General features: G+C 47.3%; 4 protein-coding genes across 4 annotated transcripts; 1 reads left to right on the forward strand and 3 right to left on the reverse strand.

Annotated features, from left to right (window-relative positions):
* Positions 1-5: 5 nt before the first annotated feature.
* F4822DRAFT_422504 (S-adenosyl-L-methionine-dependent methyltransferase) lies at positions 6-2,439 on the forward strand. The gene is made up of 4 exons (XM_051459894.1): positions 6-155; positions 266-561; positions 740-1,144; positions 1,209-2,439. Exons 2-4 carry the CDS (start codon positions 288-290, stop codon positions 2,279-2,281), a joined length of 1,752 nt encoding a protein of 583 aa, XP_051308530.1. The 5' UTR covers positions 6-155; positions 266-287; the 3' UTR covers positions 2,282-2,439.
* A 380-nt stretch (positions 2,440-2,819) lies between these two features.
* On the reverse strand, positions 2,820-5,514 carry F4822DRAFT_439168 (Mechanosensitive ion channel-domain-containing protein; the record flags this gene model as incomplete). The annotated part of the gene is made up of 2 exons (XM_051462604.1): positions 2,820-4,042; positions 4,098-5,514. 2 exons carry the CDS (start codon positions 5,512-5,514, stop codon positions 2,820-2,822), a joined length of 2,640 nt encoding a protein of 879 aa, XP_051308531.1.
* Positions 5,515-8,387: 2,873 nt separating this feature from the next.
* Positions 8,388-11,006, reverse strand: F4822DRAFT_440836 (uncharacterized protein; the record flags this gene model as incomplete). The annotated part of the gene is made up of 10 exons (XM_051462800.1): positions 8,388-8,873; positions 8,961-9,014; positions 9,078-9,227; positions 9,304-9,482; positions 9,539-9,757; positions 9,816-9,905; positions 9,979-10,251; positions 10,317-10,771; positions 10,832-10,927; positions 10,978-11,006. The coding sequence occupies 10 exons, from the start codon at positions 11,004-11,006 to the stop codon at positions 8,388-8,390; spliced, it is 2,031 nt and encodes a 676-aa protein (XP_051308532.1).
* A 549-nt stretch (positions 11,007-11,555) lies between these two features.
* On the reverse strand, positions 11,556-14,137 carry F4822DRAFT_96151 (ARS binding protein 2-domain-containing protein). The gene is made up of 2 exons (XM_051464226.1): positions 13,311-14,137; positions 11,556-13,254 (listed from the first exon to the last, which is right to left on the reverse strand). The coding sequence occupies exons 1-2, from the start codon at positions 13,716-13,718 to the stop codon at positions 11,638-11,640; spliced, it is 2,025 nt and encodes a 674-aa protein (XP_051308533.1). The 5' UTR covers positions 13,719-14,137; the 3' UTR covers positions 11,556-11,637.
* Between the last annotated feature and the right edge of the window lie 60 nt (positions 14,138-14,197).

Raw genomic sequence — 14,197 nt, forward strand, 5'->3', positions numbered from 1 at the left:
GTGATATTAAAACAGCTATATATCAACAAATAATTAATCCCTATTAAACAATAACAGTCATAATAACCTCGAGGTAAATATAGCTCGGATATCCGGGCGTAAGACGTAAGAATACTTCCTCGTCTCAACCAAGATATATCCTAGGAGGTGCCTAGGTAGGTTATATGGCATTGACAATATTTCATATATCACATTCTCACCCCTCCTTCTCATGCACCAATTTCACTCCCAATTTACATATCCTTAGGACTAAAGAAAGATACAGTAAAAACAAGGCAAACACGACAATGAGTTCGGCACGAAGTAAAGCGGACCGTCATCCGCCCAGCGACTCGGAAGACTCAGACTCTCGAGAAGAGGATGAAGGATGGAGCGATGCCGAGGGAGTCGAGGACGAGAACGAAGAAGACCCCGAGGTCATCTCACTCTTAGACGATCGGGTCTTTCCCGATGTTATGTCCATGCTTGCGCATTGCAAGGAGAAGCATGGCTTTGATTTCCTGGGCGTTAGACAGCGATTGCAACTTGATTTTCATGGTTGTGTTAAACTTGTTAATTTCAGTAAGTCAACCTCGGATTTCTTTTTGGTTTTTGCTTTTTTTTTTCTCTAAAATAAAAATAAAATTCTCCAAATTTCGCGATGTTTGCTTTGAAATGTTAGCGACCTTCAATGTCTCTATCCAACGGCCGCAACGGAAATTTATATAAACCAGGTCGTATTTATCACTAACATTCTCAGTCCGTCAACGCGTCCACGAAGGTCTCTCCGTGACCGAAGACATCTCGTGGTCCGATATCGATCACGAGCAGTATCTTAAACCAGTCTTAGACGACGATGCAGTCATTCTGGGACTTTTTGATCTACCGGAGCTGAAGCCTGTCGCCCCTACCCAAGATGGCAGCAATGGAGATCTAGTCGACGACCTTCTCAAGCGCAACAACGAGCTCCAGGAGGAACTCGCCCGCGTCAAAACTCAATTCGACAGCTACCGCGTCGCCGTGCAACAGACACTCGATGAACGCTGGGGCGATGTCGACCAAGCCGAAGCTGAATCAGCTGCTGCGAAATCCGCGGGTAAGGAAAAGGGGGGTGAGAAGAAAGAGGATGAGTCTAAGTATTATTGGGAGTCTTACGCCGGAGCTGGTAAGCACCTTTCACCTACGTTTTATAATATTCCTCGAACCATTAAACTAACGAATAAAAAAAGATATCCACGAAACCATGCTCAAAGACACCGTCCGCACCGATGCATACCGGGACTTCATCTACAACAACAAGCACCTCTTCGCGGGTAAAACCGTCCTGGATATTGGCTGTGGAACCGGTATCCTTAGCATGTTCTGCGCACGGGCCGGCGCCGCCAAAGTCATCGCTGTAGACGCCAGCGCCATCATCACCAAGGCGCAAGAAAACATCTTCCACAACGGCTTATCGTCAGTCATTACCTGCGTGCACGGGCGCATCGAAGAGGCCTCTTTACCCGTTGACGAGGTAGATATCATTGTCAGCGAATGGATGGGGTACTGTCTCCTCTTCGAAGCTATGCTTCCCTCCGTATTATACGCGCGCGATAAGTATCTGCGCCCCTCCGGCCTACTCGTCCCCTCACATGCAAGCATTTGGGTCGCACCAGTTGCCGATCCCCAATACGTCGCAGACAACGTATCTTTCTGGCGGGACGTATACGGCTTCGATATGCACGCCATGCAAGCCGGTATTTACGACGAAGCACGTGTATTAAGCTGGCCCCTCACTACCGCTTCCACCACCTCATCTTCCTCATCTATCCCCCACCCAACCCCTCTATCATTCTTCTCGACCCCCGAGAACACCAGCACAATTCCAGGCACCCCGAGCCCTTTCAAGCTCCTCAACCTCTACGAAACCCAAGTCGCGGACCTATCTTTCGGCGCCGCTTTCTCGACCACGCTGTCTCGGGATATCGATGCGCTCGACGGATTCTTGGTTTGGTTCGACATGTTCTTCTCACCCGTCCGCGACTCCACGTCGCACAAGGTGGAACTCACCTCCACGGCTGCCGAATGGGCCGCCGCTGACCCGCAGAACCGAATTGCGTTTACAACGGGTCCCCATGGCAAGGATACGCACTGGAGACAAGGTCTACTATTGTGTAAGCCGAAGGAAGGGACATCTGCAGTGACAAAGGGTTCTGAAATTAAAGGCGAGATTACGTTCTCGGTGCCTGAGGATCATGCGCGCGGGTTGTCTATCAAGGTTTCGTGGAATGGGAATAAGGGACAGGCCTGGGCTTTGCGATAAAGGGCACTCGACAGGGAAAGTGATTAAGGGAAAATGGAAAGGGGACCATGGGGGTTGGTTAGGTAGGTAGGGAGATAGGTATCTAGAGTAGTTCTATTCGGTGAAATGAAAACTGGGATTTATGGCAAACACAGAGTGCATTACGGGTAAATGAGGAAATTCTCAAGTTATGCTTGATAAACTGGCAAGTCTGAAGCGACATCCACAGTTCGCAAATAAATATATATAAGGATCGAAATATATACAATCTATTGTACCAGGGAGTGTTCTAGGTTAGTCTTCAAAGGACTACAACCAATGCCTCTTTCTATAAGGGACTGCTGACAACCCTTCGATTTATCCCATACTAACGTAAATATTCGTGGCGGTGACGGAGCTCTTCCGACAACTATCCTCGTGAGACTAAGCATCTAGCTTATGATAATACCTCCCCATTTTAACGCCTCCACTAATGAAAGAAAGAAGTCATAGTCTATATGTAGAGATGCCTATCATGAAGAAATGAAAGAATCATTTAAGGCATAGAAAGTCCGCGGTTCTATCGCTGTTGCTGATAGGGGTTGCTCGGTGACCTCGTTCGGCCGAGAGCTGCGGATCCGCTTGAAGCGTGTCTACCGGATTGATTGGTTCGGGTAGATGCTTGTGGGTGCAATGAATTCCCTGCGTGGGAAGTGGTGTTATAAGGGTTGGGACCACCTAATTGCGCTTCTTCATCAAACGGTCCCATGTGTTGAGTTACTTGGAAGCCTGGAGTATTCTCGCTTATGGATTGAGGCGGCAAGGTTTCACCTGCTCTGCGGCGGCCACCACTACGTTGGCTCTCCCGCTTATGAAGATCCAACCGCATCGACTCAATATCATTTGAGCGCTTTCGTTCAATAGACGCATCGCGCGAATCATCAGGTGAGTCATCGTCCCGGTTGTAACCCCAGTCTTCGGCAGCTGCCTTTGCAGGATCTAAGGTATTGAGACCCTGAGCAGCCTTCGCCTCCCGATCGCCAGATTTATTGGATGTTGAAGGGTTCCTCTCCGGGGTTGGCCGGACCATTCGCTTAGCTTCTTTTTCCTGGCCGGCCTTGTCACGAGCGGCAGCGGCGTCCGAGTCACTGACTGCAACAGAATAGGATGGGTTCGTGGGCCCGCCTAGTGCCTCACCACCACCGCCAGGTGCATAGATGGGAACCTTCTTCAATGCAAGAGTAAGCGCACACATGAACTTGGATCGCCTAGTAGCACGAATAGCCTCGTTGTGCCAATTGGACTTGTGCTTGATAGCAATTTTCAGCTGAAGCTTGTCCAAATCACCGACACCCGCAACACCAATAACGATATCCGGTTGGAAGTCTCGCGCGTTTTCTGAGGCCCGTACGAACTGCTCCATTTCGAGTCTTAGGAGTTCAATGTCCTCAAAGGAGGTATCATACGAAACGTTGACATCGATAACCTCTTTCATGGCTTTACTTCGGGTAACATTCTCAATCCAAAGGTTGTTCAAAACAATGTTCGGCACCTGAACAACTTGCATCTTGTCGATACGATTGAAGACGGTGTAAAGCAGGGAAATCTTCTCAACAACCAGCTGCTCTTTCTCCGAACCCACAATATCGACCCTGTCGCCAACATCGTATGGATGCTTGACAAACAGAAAGATGCAAGAACCCAAAAACTCTTGAGTTGTGACGGCGAAAACGAAGGATAGTGAAAGTAAGGCTGTACCAGCGGTTGCGAGAGTGGTGATGAATGAGCTCTGGAAGAAAGCAACTGTGGTATTTCGTTAGTATGTTATGGCAAGGCGGGACAATAGGTAGTCACTTACGGAAGATAAAAATAACGATCAGAAGAACGATGAAAAGGAGAACCTGGTCAAACACAGCCAAAGCTTGACTAATATCCTTCATGCTATTTCCTATTGCCTTCCTCTCTTTTCCAACTTCGACCACCTTTCGAATCATCTCATCAAGGCTGATGTCACCGTTCGAGTCCGCATCGACTGCCGCGAAACATTCCTCGGCTTCGTCACGGTGGGCGGGTCCGAGAACTTCAATAATGTCATCCACATATAAAGCCTCGTTACCCTCGACGACGAACGACATCCAAATACGCTTTGCGAGAGCCTCCGAAGTTCGAGCCTTTTCAAGAGCTTCAACGACGATCGAGTGAGCTGAGTTCGGGTTGAAAACCTCCTTTCCAGTGATCTCGGAGGCCAAATTTCCAAAGACGGATGTAACCTTGTCGCCGATGCGTCCGACATTTCCAATCAATCTCATAGGTGTGGCCACTCCGCTCTTTTTATTTTTTCTCCCTTTCTTGCCACCAGCCAGCATTATCTCGATGCTATCGTTGATAAGCTCATCCTCCTCGATAAACTCGCGGCAATACATAGGGAACAGCTGCCGAGAAGCATCGTACATCAATCCTAGAAGATAAACTTCTCGTTTCGAGTCTTTGATTCGGTTCGCGAAGGATCGCTGGTGGTACGTAACGCTAATGAGTTGAATGATAGTCTTCTCACCCAGGAACACGGCCGAAGAAGCAAAGAGAGCGCCCAAAATTCTCCGAATGGTAATAACCCAGTCAACGTCATCGTATTTGGATTTTATTAGGCCTGTGAAAATCAAGAAAGTAGCCAGCCCCCAGAAGAAAAGCGAGAGCGGAATTTCGAGAGCACGAATGACAATCGCATACTTGCGAGTTCCAGCACTGACAACACCAGTGAAGAACATGAAGACTGGAGGTAATAGGTGAGCGACGATCTTGCCAACCCATAAACTCAACCATGCCAGTTCTATCCAGAGGAAAAGGTAGAATAAGGGTGGACCAGGGTTGTATACCGCGGGGAGTTCATCGCCGTTAGTTCGTGAGCCATGACCGACCAAAATATTATCCTTATTCCCCGTTGCCGGGAGGACAATCAAGGGAACAGCCAGAAGGAGAGCCACGGGAACAATGTAAACGAGATATCGCGTGACGACAGACGCGTGAATAATCCTATTATAGAGCCTTCCCATGGCATTGAGGGAGGTCTCTTCGGAAGTTAGGTGGTCATTGTCCTTAGCAGGTTCGTCCTTATTAGCTCTCCTTCGACCACGGTGAAAGAAACTATGCTTCTCATTCTCGTCGGGTGAATTCTGGCTGTGTGTACTGAAGCCGGTTGCAGTGCCTTGGTTGGGCTTTCTAGCGCCAGTCGAGCTGGCATTGCTCCGTACTTGTGTCAAGGGGATCTCGTTATCCATATCAGGCCGTGAGTTGCCTAGTTGCACAAAACCCCTTGGTGAGCGAGGAGAGCGGATCGACATCGAGGTGTGGGGATATGTAGGTGTAGTAACGTTAGATAGCCGTCTAAATACGACCCAGCAGAGCGGCTCAGAGGGTTCCCTCCCTTATTATGTTATAAAATGGGATGGGAGTTGGGATATACAAGCGAACGAGTGATACACGTGTATTTTGTTTCCCCTTCCCTTCTTCCCTCGAGATAGCACCAGGCAATCGATCGGAAGCGCGGTGAAAGCAGTGCACTCTATAATTAGACGAGGGAAGACAAAGATGAGTTTAACCGTAGGCCTTTGGTAGGTAGGATACGGGAGGTTATGAATCTGGAGGAATAGGTAGACCAAAAAACGAAAGACAAGACGACAGAAAGTGTCTAATAGAGGGAAGAATAGGTCCAAAGCATGGTATTTTCATATGCTTGTAAAAAGAACCAAGGAAAGAAAATCAAGGAACCGTCAAAGATGGGAAAATGGAGAAAAGAAAGGGAGAGGAAGAGATGGAAGAGGAAAAAAGAAAGATCGCGAATCTCTCTACATAGTAGTAAGTACCTATGTCACTATGTCACTACATACATGTATATGCTACCGAAGCTACATGTAATAGGTAGGGGTCGCTGTTGCACATGCAGTCTTTTTTCTCTTTCTGCTTGGTGGTACCAAATGTACCGCATACTACCGCAGACTAGACTAGATGATGTAGGACCGATGGGGGGGTTGCAGATGTGGAGGATTGACGCGTTGGAAGGTCCGCTCTACGTGGATAGGGTCTTAAGGGGTCCACATGAGAATCGATCTAAGAGAATTGGGTAGGGTAGTACATACCGAGGGAAGTACCTACCCGCTCTGCCCGCTCTACAAACCCGTGTATTCCTGTCTTAATCCATGCACACTGTCTGATACATTGTATTAGTCGAGTTCTATTGTGGAAGGTGTTACAGTTGTATAAGGGAAAGAAATCGACGACGATACTATAGTCCCTTTATCCCATATGTAACATTTAGTATACATCAAAGTTCATCTCATCCTATACAATAAAGTCATTCATCTATTAACTTTCTACTTTAGAAATATTCTAAATCAAAGGCTTTAAGGGTTTTCTTTGTGGAATAAATTTTCCATGCCAAGATGTACCATTGACGTTATCCAGGGGTAATTGATCTAGATGTTTCAGCAGATTTGAATTCCAATTACATGCAGCTCCCCGTGATATGGTTGGCCAATTGCCACCAAAATTGTTAACCCTTGGCAGTGGATAGCTACCCGAGTCAGGGGGTTACGGTGAACAGGGTGAGCAGTTAGCTGGCTGGCTGGCTGGTTGGTGCTGGCGGGTAGGAACAAAAGTATCATCCGGTTAATTATGCTGCTGTCCCTAGCCTGTAGAATGTTAAATCAATTATGTACTAGTCTATAAAAGGGAAGAAGCACTTCGTATACTTTAGCAGGGACATTCCTATATAGCATGCTTTCCCCTGTCTTTGTCATGTTTCAGAAGTCGAAACGCCACGAATACATAGAATTTACACCTGCCTTTTATTAACAATGTATACGTACATGTAGTTAGGAAGTAACAAACAGAATGATGGCTTGCATGTGCATATGTACTTAATCTAACATATCTATGAGTTGGAAGTACATATATATATATATATCTCTGAATACAAAAGTACTTGGGTAGTTGTTATTATGTAAAAAGGGTTGTACATTCTGCGTAGGTAGGTACGTACAACGATGCATAGGCCGTGCACCCATAGTGGTACACCATATTAAAGACCAATGACGAAAGTATCGGATGAGTCTGCCCTAAAAATCTAGCCCGACTTTTTTTTCTCCACGGCAAACCCGTGAGATCTTGGTTGTCTCTCAACATTGTCCCAGCTTTTTTGTTACTCCGTTAATATCCCTAAGGTCGATCATCAAAATGACGAGTGTACATATGATTAATAATTACAAATATACCAATTCCTCAGCCATCTCGGAATCTTATCGCTTCAAGTTGCGCACTGCTATTTTATTCATTTAAATGAAAGGCAGGTATAATTTCTCTGCCTTGGAAGATACCAAGTCTAATTGATGCGAGGGTGATCACGAGTAGACGAAAAGGTGGTTGGAGATCAGTCTTATCAGCTGAGAAAATTATCAAAATAAGCAGTTGGTTACGCAGATCTCAGATCCCATCATTCTCCAGCAGCAGTTCGCTCCATACGGCTGGGTGACAATCGGGAATGGTCCCGGATGGGGCTGATGGATCAGTGCGGCGGCATGCCACTATCGATATACTGCATAACAGAATCAAGCTTCTCTCGTTAATCGTCTATTCTGATCCCGAAGTCGTGGGGGACTCGGAGACAAGATTAAAAAAGGGGTGTGCGTGTGAGGGGAGCGGCTAGTTGTGAAAATCGTTATATAACAAGAATCCACTCACACATACCTCAAGTGCCGCAAGCTCGAATTTCAAAACACGCCGGGGCAAGCCACGCTCGCTGATCGTCATCACATCGCCTTGCGAACTTTTGATAGCGTCGACACTAATGCTGGACTAACTTGTGACATCAGCTCGCGAATTTTTTCATTGATTTATAGCCATCCACCCATTCCTAGTTATATACCAAGTCCACTAAACAAGCAGGTTTTTATATCGTGGCAGTGTTTAGGCTATCTATTTACCGAGATGACTCCATTCAGACATTCGAGAACATCAAATTTGTAATATCTTGTATAATCTATTCTATCTATTCATGGTTAGACAACCTCCGACTCGGTACATAGGTACGATCTGATCCCTCTATTCCGCGAGACTAATTGAAAAACGACTCAAATGCCACGTAAACGTCAGCAGTCTAGACGAAATATGTTTCGTCAGTAACGGTATGTCTACGAGGACCAGGGCCGTGCCAAGAATAGCGACGAAGAGCCACTGCTTCTCTATCAGCTTGAGAAAACACAGTAATAGTATCGGCGCCGGTGGCTGTAGCGAAGCTTTGTGTTTCCGTGGCCACGATGGACTCTCTAGTATTAATAGTGGCCCCCGTTTCGCTAGCTGTCACTGGTTCATCCTGTGTTGCGATACTTGGCGGATCGGCAATGGTATCGTTAACTCTATCGAAATGGTATAGGGGCTCAAGGGTAGCATCACGTCGCCACAAAATATAACGCTTAAACCACCATGGAACTGCCTTCGTGGAATTGTACTTGATGAAGACACTTGTAGGTACGGCAAAGACATAGTCGAGTTCTTCGAGGGTACGCTGCTTCGTCTCGGGCATCCACAGGAAGATCATAATGAAAGCTGCGACGTTGAACCCTGCGTATAGGCAAAATGCGCCCTGGTAGATTTATCATATTAGAACACCCAACAATCGGTTACATGCACCGAAGATTTGCGAATTCGTACGAATTGGAGTTGAACTTACCAAAACACCCGTAGCTGCGAGGATCTTTGGGAATGTGATTGACAAGACTGCCGCCTAAAACAGACAAGTCGCTACAGCCCAAGACATCCCAACCTCGCGGTGTGAAAGTGGAAACACCTCCGCGCTGTAGGTAAATGGCACGGGACCTTCGCCGGGCGAATAGAATATTGCGAATATGTAGACGAACAATGCTACTAGGCTCACGTGGGCTCCGGAGGTCTTCGGGATGAGCGTGCAGAGACCGGCAGCTAATAGCGACCATGCCATCTAGTAGGATCAAGGGTTAGCGAGAGGCCTAATCAGATCGTCGCGAAAGCGGTAAACATTTCAGGGGTCAACTTACGTTGGGAAACGTGAACAAAAGCAGCGAACGCCGACCGAAGGTGTCAATTGTCCAGATAGCCGGCCAAGCGAAGATGAAATTGACTAGACCGAACCCCCACGACGCAAGTAAGGCATTAAATTCGGAAGTTCCAGCCTCCTTGAAGACAGTAGACGAATAGAAGGCTATGATATTGATGCCTACTACATATCAGTATTCCAGCTCGCGAAGCCTTTCATTCATGCCGGCAGCTCACCACACATCTGCTGCCCTATCATAACCGCGAATGAGGCTAGAGTCGCTCTTCTGACGCGAGGAATTGTAAATAGTTGTATAAGCCGCTTGAAGTAAGTCGATTCGCTGGCAGCCCTGTTCTCAATCTCAACTTGGGCTTGAATAGCATATAGATCGCGGGCTGCTTGTATGGGATGGTTGCGTAGGAGCAAGAGCGTCTTCATAGCTTTTTTGTATTTTCCTATTACATCTATTAGTGTATTCCCTTGGGAACCTATGCTTGAAACGATAAATCTTACCTTTCTTCACATACCAACGCGGCGACTCTGGGCAAAACAGAATAAGAAGCGTAAGTGGAACTGCCGGGATGAAAGCTGAGCCAATTTGGACTACCCCAGTATAGTTTGTCAACTCACGAAGAGAAAGAGAAATAATAGGTTGGTTATAATGGCGGGCACTTACGTCGCCAGGAGAGTTCACCAAGTTGGCCGACTGCTAAATTGGCGGAACATCCGAGCAATATACCAAAGGCCGTCCATAGCTGCCACGACATCACCAAAGCACCACGGATTGAAGCTGGGCTATTCTCGGCTGCAAATATAGGTACGGTTGAAGCCTTGATACCCATACCGACACCGAGAAGTATTCTTGACATGAAGAGCTGTTTCCATGTTGTACTTAAAGCCCCACTGATAGGGGTAACTAGGCAAAATATCGCTGATATAAAAATTGTCCCTGAATTAAGTTAGGCCAAAAATGTCCCCTTCAAAGAAAGAGGGTAAGATGGGATCTTATATTACCTCTTCGGCCAAAGAGATTATTCAGCGGATCCGAAAGCCAGCACCCGATGAGAGCCGATCCGATATAAGGGGCTGAGTTGATGAGACCAACTAGGAGCACATCACGATCCGCATTCCCGCTGATGCCGAATTGCTGGGGAAATGTTAGGTTCGCTCCGTTGCTTCCTTCCTGGTCCCATCCTTGAACAGCTGCCCCGATCGAACAGGTGATTATCGTCAAGTAAAGAAGCCGAGGGATCCTCCATTTATGTGCTGCCTCTGTTCTCAATGCCTCTTTCTCATCCACGCAAAGTGCTTCGGGGCCCTCGATGTCTTCGAAATTGGCAGGATCTTGGGCAACGAGGGCCCCCTTGCGCATGAGCGGAACGTATTCGCATAAACCGTGCCATTCAGAAAACCTAGTAACTTCGTCGAGGAGAAGTTCTTTGGGGATACCGGCTAATGGGTTTGATATCCTGTAAGGCCCATGTCGGTTAATCGAGCTATCTATTATAGGTGCTTGCTAGGTCACAAACTTGGCACTTAGGTTATGATTGAGGTTGACATGAGCCTTTGTGTCGTAACGGCCTGTCTCTGTAGAGGCATGGTATCGAAATTCCGAGGCATTACGGCTGCGGTCATATTGTCAGTGAACGGTGTAGCACGCGATACTAGTTCATACGGTTGTATATATTTAGCATTCTCTGGCATAATGACTGTAGATATAGGTAACGATGTTGGAGCATGTCGTGTTATTTAGGATTGAAATTAGATGGTAAAAAGCGATTCAATTATTATAGGATATTGTCTGTAGGATTTAGCATATGAGGTTGAAGGAAAGAAAGGAACATATTAGGGGTACGTAGCATATAAAAAAAAAGATAAAGTTACATGTAACCCCTACTTCTCTCTAAGAGAGGCTGCGATACATATATCAATTATCAAAAGTACCTTCCGACTCGCATATGAAACAGTAACCCTACCTAGGTAACTTTTGCCTCGTTCCGCAAGCTAGATCGGAATACGTCGGAATCTATTCTACGGTGAACAACTTCAAGAATTTGGTTTTTTTCCATCTCGCTAGCAACAACCTGATAATACATACGATTCGGGGGGTATCTTAAATGAAAGCAAAAGAAATGAAGAAAAAGTACATGTGCACATATGCTTGACGCCATGAGCTAATCCCGAAGTAAAGAGACATCTCACTTATCCGCACCCCTTTTTTTCCCATCTTCCTTTTCCTTAAAACCAACACACTAGATATAAACCACAAATAGCAAATAGCAGGCCACAGCATACTAATACACTCCCTTGTACACTGAAGGCCCTATCAGCCTTCTCATCCATCTCTCACCCCCCAAAGTACCCTTGTAGCATCCTCATTCCGTTTATTCACCACTCTCACCAGGTCCGCATATCTCGCCTTCCAAAATGCTGCTGCTTCTTCTCCTTCCGCCGGTACATCAGCTGCGGACCTCTCTTCGCCCGGTCGTTGCGCGCCTCTCTTCCACCTTGCATGAGGTACCGTCTCCGTAAGCGTGAGCTGACTGCTTGCCGCAGATCCGTACCTGAGCGCCCACGAGCATTGGTATCGCGTGAAATCGGGTCCGACCTCCACACGCTGTACCGTGTTGCCACCTGCTTTCTGAAGGTATTTTGTTCCTGCGAGCGTGGATAGATTGAGAAGAAATGCCTTTTTAGTAGGTGCGCGACGCGCTATGGTCGCTATAACTGCTTTGACTAGAGCGACCGCTTCATCAATGCCGGCGGGGGGTCCACGCTGGCCTTTTTCGTCGTACCATGTGCATTCCAGTATATCTGCTACGAACATAGCTTCAATCTCGTCACAGTTTGTCCGGTCGCTGTCGTCTGGATTGTAACGTGTAGGCGAGTCCGGAGGATCATCTTTTGATTTGGCTGTGAATACGGTAGTGGTATGGGTGAAAAATGAAGAGGTCTCTTCGACAGGTGGGTCCATCGGAGCACGGGTGCCATTGGCAGTGTTCCCATTAGCTGTACTCTTACCATTCACCATTACTACGGGTGGTGGAGGTGTAGCTAATCTGACAGGTCCGCCAGGTCGGTCTGGCACTTGGAGAGATAAACGACCAGGTCGGGAAGGTCGTGAGCTGGGAGCAGACGTTGGTGTTAACGTCGGTGTTGTTACTGTCGGCGCAGAAGTAGGTCCAGCCGATTTAGGTACCGGATCTGGAGGGGGCATTGGTGGAGGCGGAGGTGGCGGGCTTGATTGGGGAGTATTCTGGCCGAAAGCAATCGCCGATTGGAGCTCCCTACGTTCATCTGGAATCGCGGATAACGAGCTCTCACCAGGCCGATTTGTTGGTGGTCTTCCTCGGGGTCTACCACTGGTTGACGTCCCACCGCTTCTCCAAGCAGAAGATACTACCTTAGCTCCGTGACGACGACCAAGGGATTTGGTTTTAGGACTAATGGCCGAACGGGGTTCGTTCGGGTCCCCCCAAAATACTCCTCTAGTCGAAGGTGTCATAGCAGACTGGGGATAAGCCGACATTGGCTCACGTGAAACATCATTACCCCATGGGTAGGCTGAATTCGTTTCTGGTAACACACTCGATCTTGGGTCGACAGGTGGAAAAACGAATGCGCTCCTTCCATCTGGGTGGGCCGTCCAAGCATCCAAAGAGTCCGGACGAGAGGTTCGAGGTTCTCCACCTAGTGTTGGTGTCGGGGAATCTAACCTTGGCCTTTGGGAGGGAGATTTGCTGAGTCCATCTTCCTCGGGTCTCTTCCGACCCCGCCGTGGCCGAATATGAGGTAGTAAAGCACGCAAAGCCATGTCATCTTCAGCGGCGACACCATCTCTACCATCTTCACATACGGGGTTCGGGTCTGAAGGGATCTGGGTCCAATAAGGATGCGGATTGTCCGTTAAGTAGTCGAAAAAGGCATTTATATGCATGGAATGCATCCATCGCTGTCAGGAGTAAGCCACGCTGTTGCTTAACGTGGATGTGACTGGGTGAATCTTACCTTTAATCTGACGGCATATTGTTGTATCTTCTGAGAGCTTTGGCCCTTGTCGTGATCCGGCGGTTCCACGCCTAACTTCAGGGCTAATTCAGCCCACGTTTTGAGCTCCTTTGAGTGGAGCTTTTTGATAAGTTCGAACAAGGTGAAGGTACTGAAGCTTTTGCCTTCACTTTTTGGTGGCGTTCGAAAAGCTTCTCTCAGCGCGTACGTATCTGTTTCCAACGGCACTGCAGGGTTGCAGTAAAGTATGAAGCTTACGTACGCATCTTCAATAGAAGCACTCGTCACCCCCCTTTGAGGTAATGTAGGTCTTACCATCCCTACTGATCTGGGCGTCTCATTCTTAGATGGAGATAGAAGTGGGTTGAAACGACGGGAACCGTTGCTAGTTGGTGTAGATAAGGCCATCTTATAGTTATAAGATAGCAAAGCGTTCAATGATCCCCATCGGCGGTTTGAGTGTTTCGATTATATGAAGCGGTGGGCCCTCAATGTTGAATGTGTGCTGGGTTGAATAATTCACATAAATTTTTGTTGTAGATCTTCTGTTTTTCGGGACCCGAGTAACAAATTAGGTCCCCTACTCTCATTAAGATTGAGTATAACAAGATCTTGTCCTATATCATACAATTGACCCCTTGTTAGTAGGCTCATGTAAGCTTTGTGTAAGCGGAGGTGCAATTGTCGTTGTAAGTGTAAATGTAAGTGTAAGTGATCACCGTTAACGTGGGGAATAGATCTGTGAAAGGTAGGTAGGCTAGGGAAGCTAGGTAAGCTATACGATAAGCCACCAAGGATTTCGACTGGTTGGAACCGAGCTGGATAAACAAGTATAGACGATATAAATGACGCCGTAATACCGAGTTCCCCTGAATCGAATTTGAAGA

The sequence above is a fragment of the Hypoxylon trugodes genome (assembly GCF_022578975.1).
Source record: "Hypoxylon trugodes strain CBS 135444 unplaced genomic scaffold F4822scaffold_13, whole genome shotgun sequence".
Classification (NCBI taxonomy): Eukaryota; Fungi; Ascomycota; class Sordariomycetes; order Xylariales; family Hypoxylaceae; genus Hypoxylon; species Hypoxylon trugodes.

Bases quoted from the DNA above. Each gene is read 5' to 3' on its own strand.
- F4822DRAFT_422504 (XM_051459894.1), top strand. From the start codon at position 288: ATGAGTTCGGCACGAAGTAAAGCGGACCGTCATCCGCCCAGCGACTCG. The intron at 562-739 runs GTAAGTCAACCT...TAACATTCTCAG, and splicing joins TGTTAAACTTGTTAATTTCA to TCCGTCAACGCGTCCACGAA. The intron at 1,145-1,208 runs GTAAGCACCTTT...GAATAAAAAAAG, and splicing joins GGAGTCTTACGCCGGAGCTG to ATATCCACGAAACCATGCTC.
- F4822DRAFT_96151 (XM_051464226.1), bottom strand. From the start codon at position 13,718: ATGGCCTTATCTACACCAACTAGCAACGGTTCCCGTCGTTTCAACCCA. The intron at 13,255-13,310 runs GTAAGATTCACC...TACTCCTGACAG, and splicing joins AATATGCCGTCAGATTAAAG to CGATGGATGCATTCCATGCA.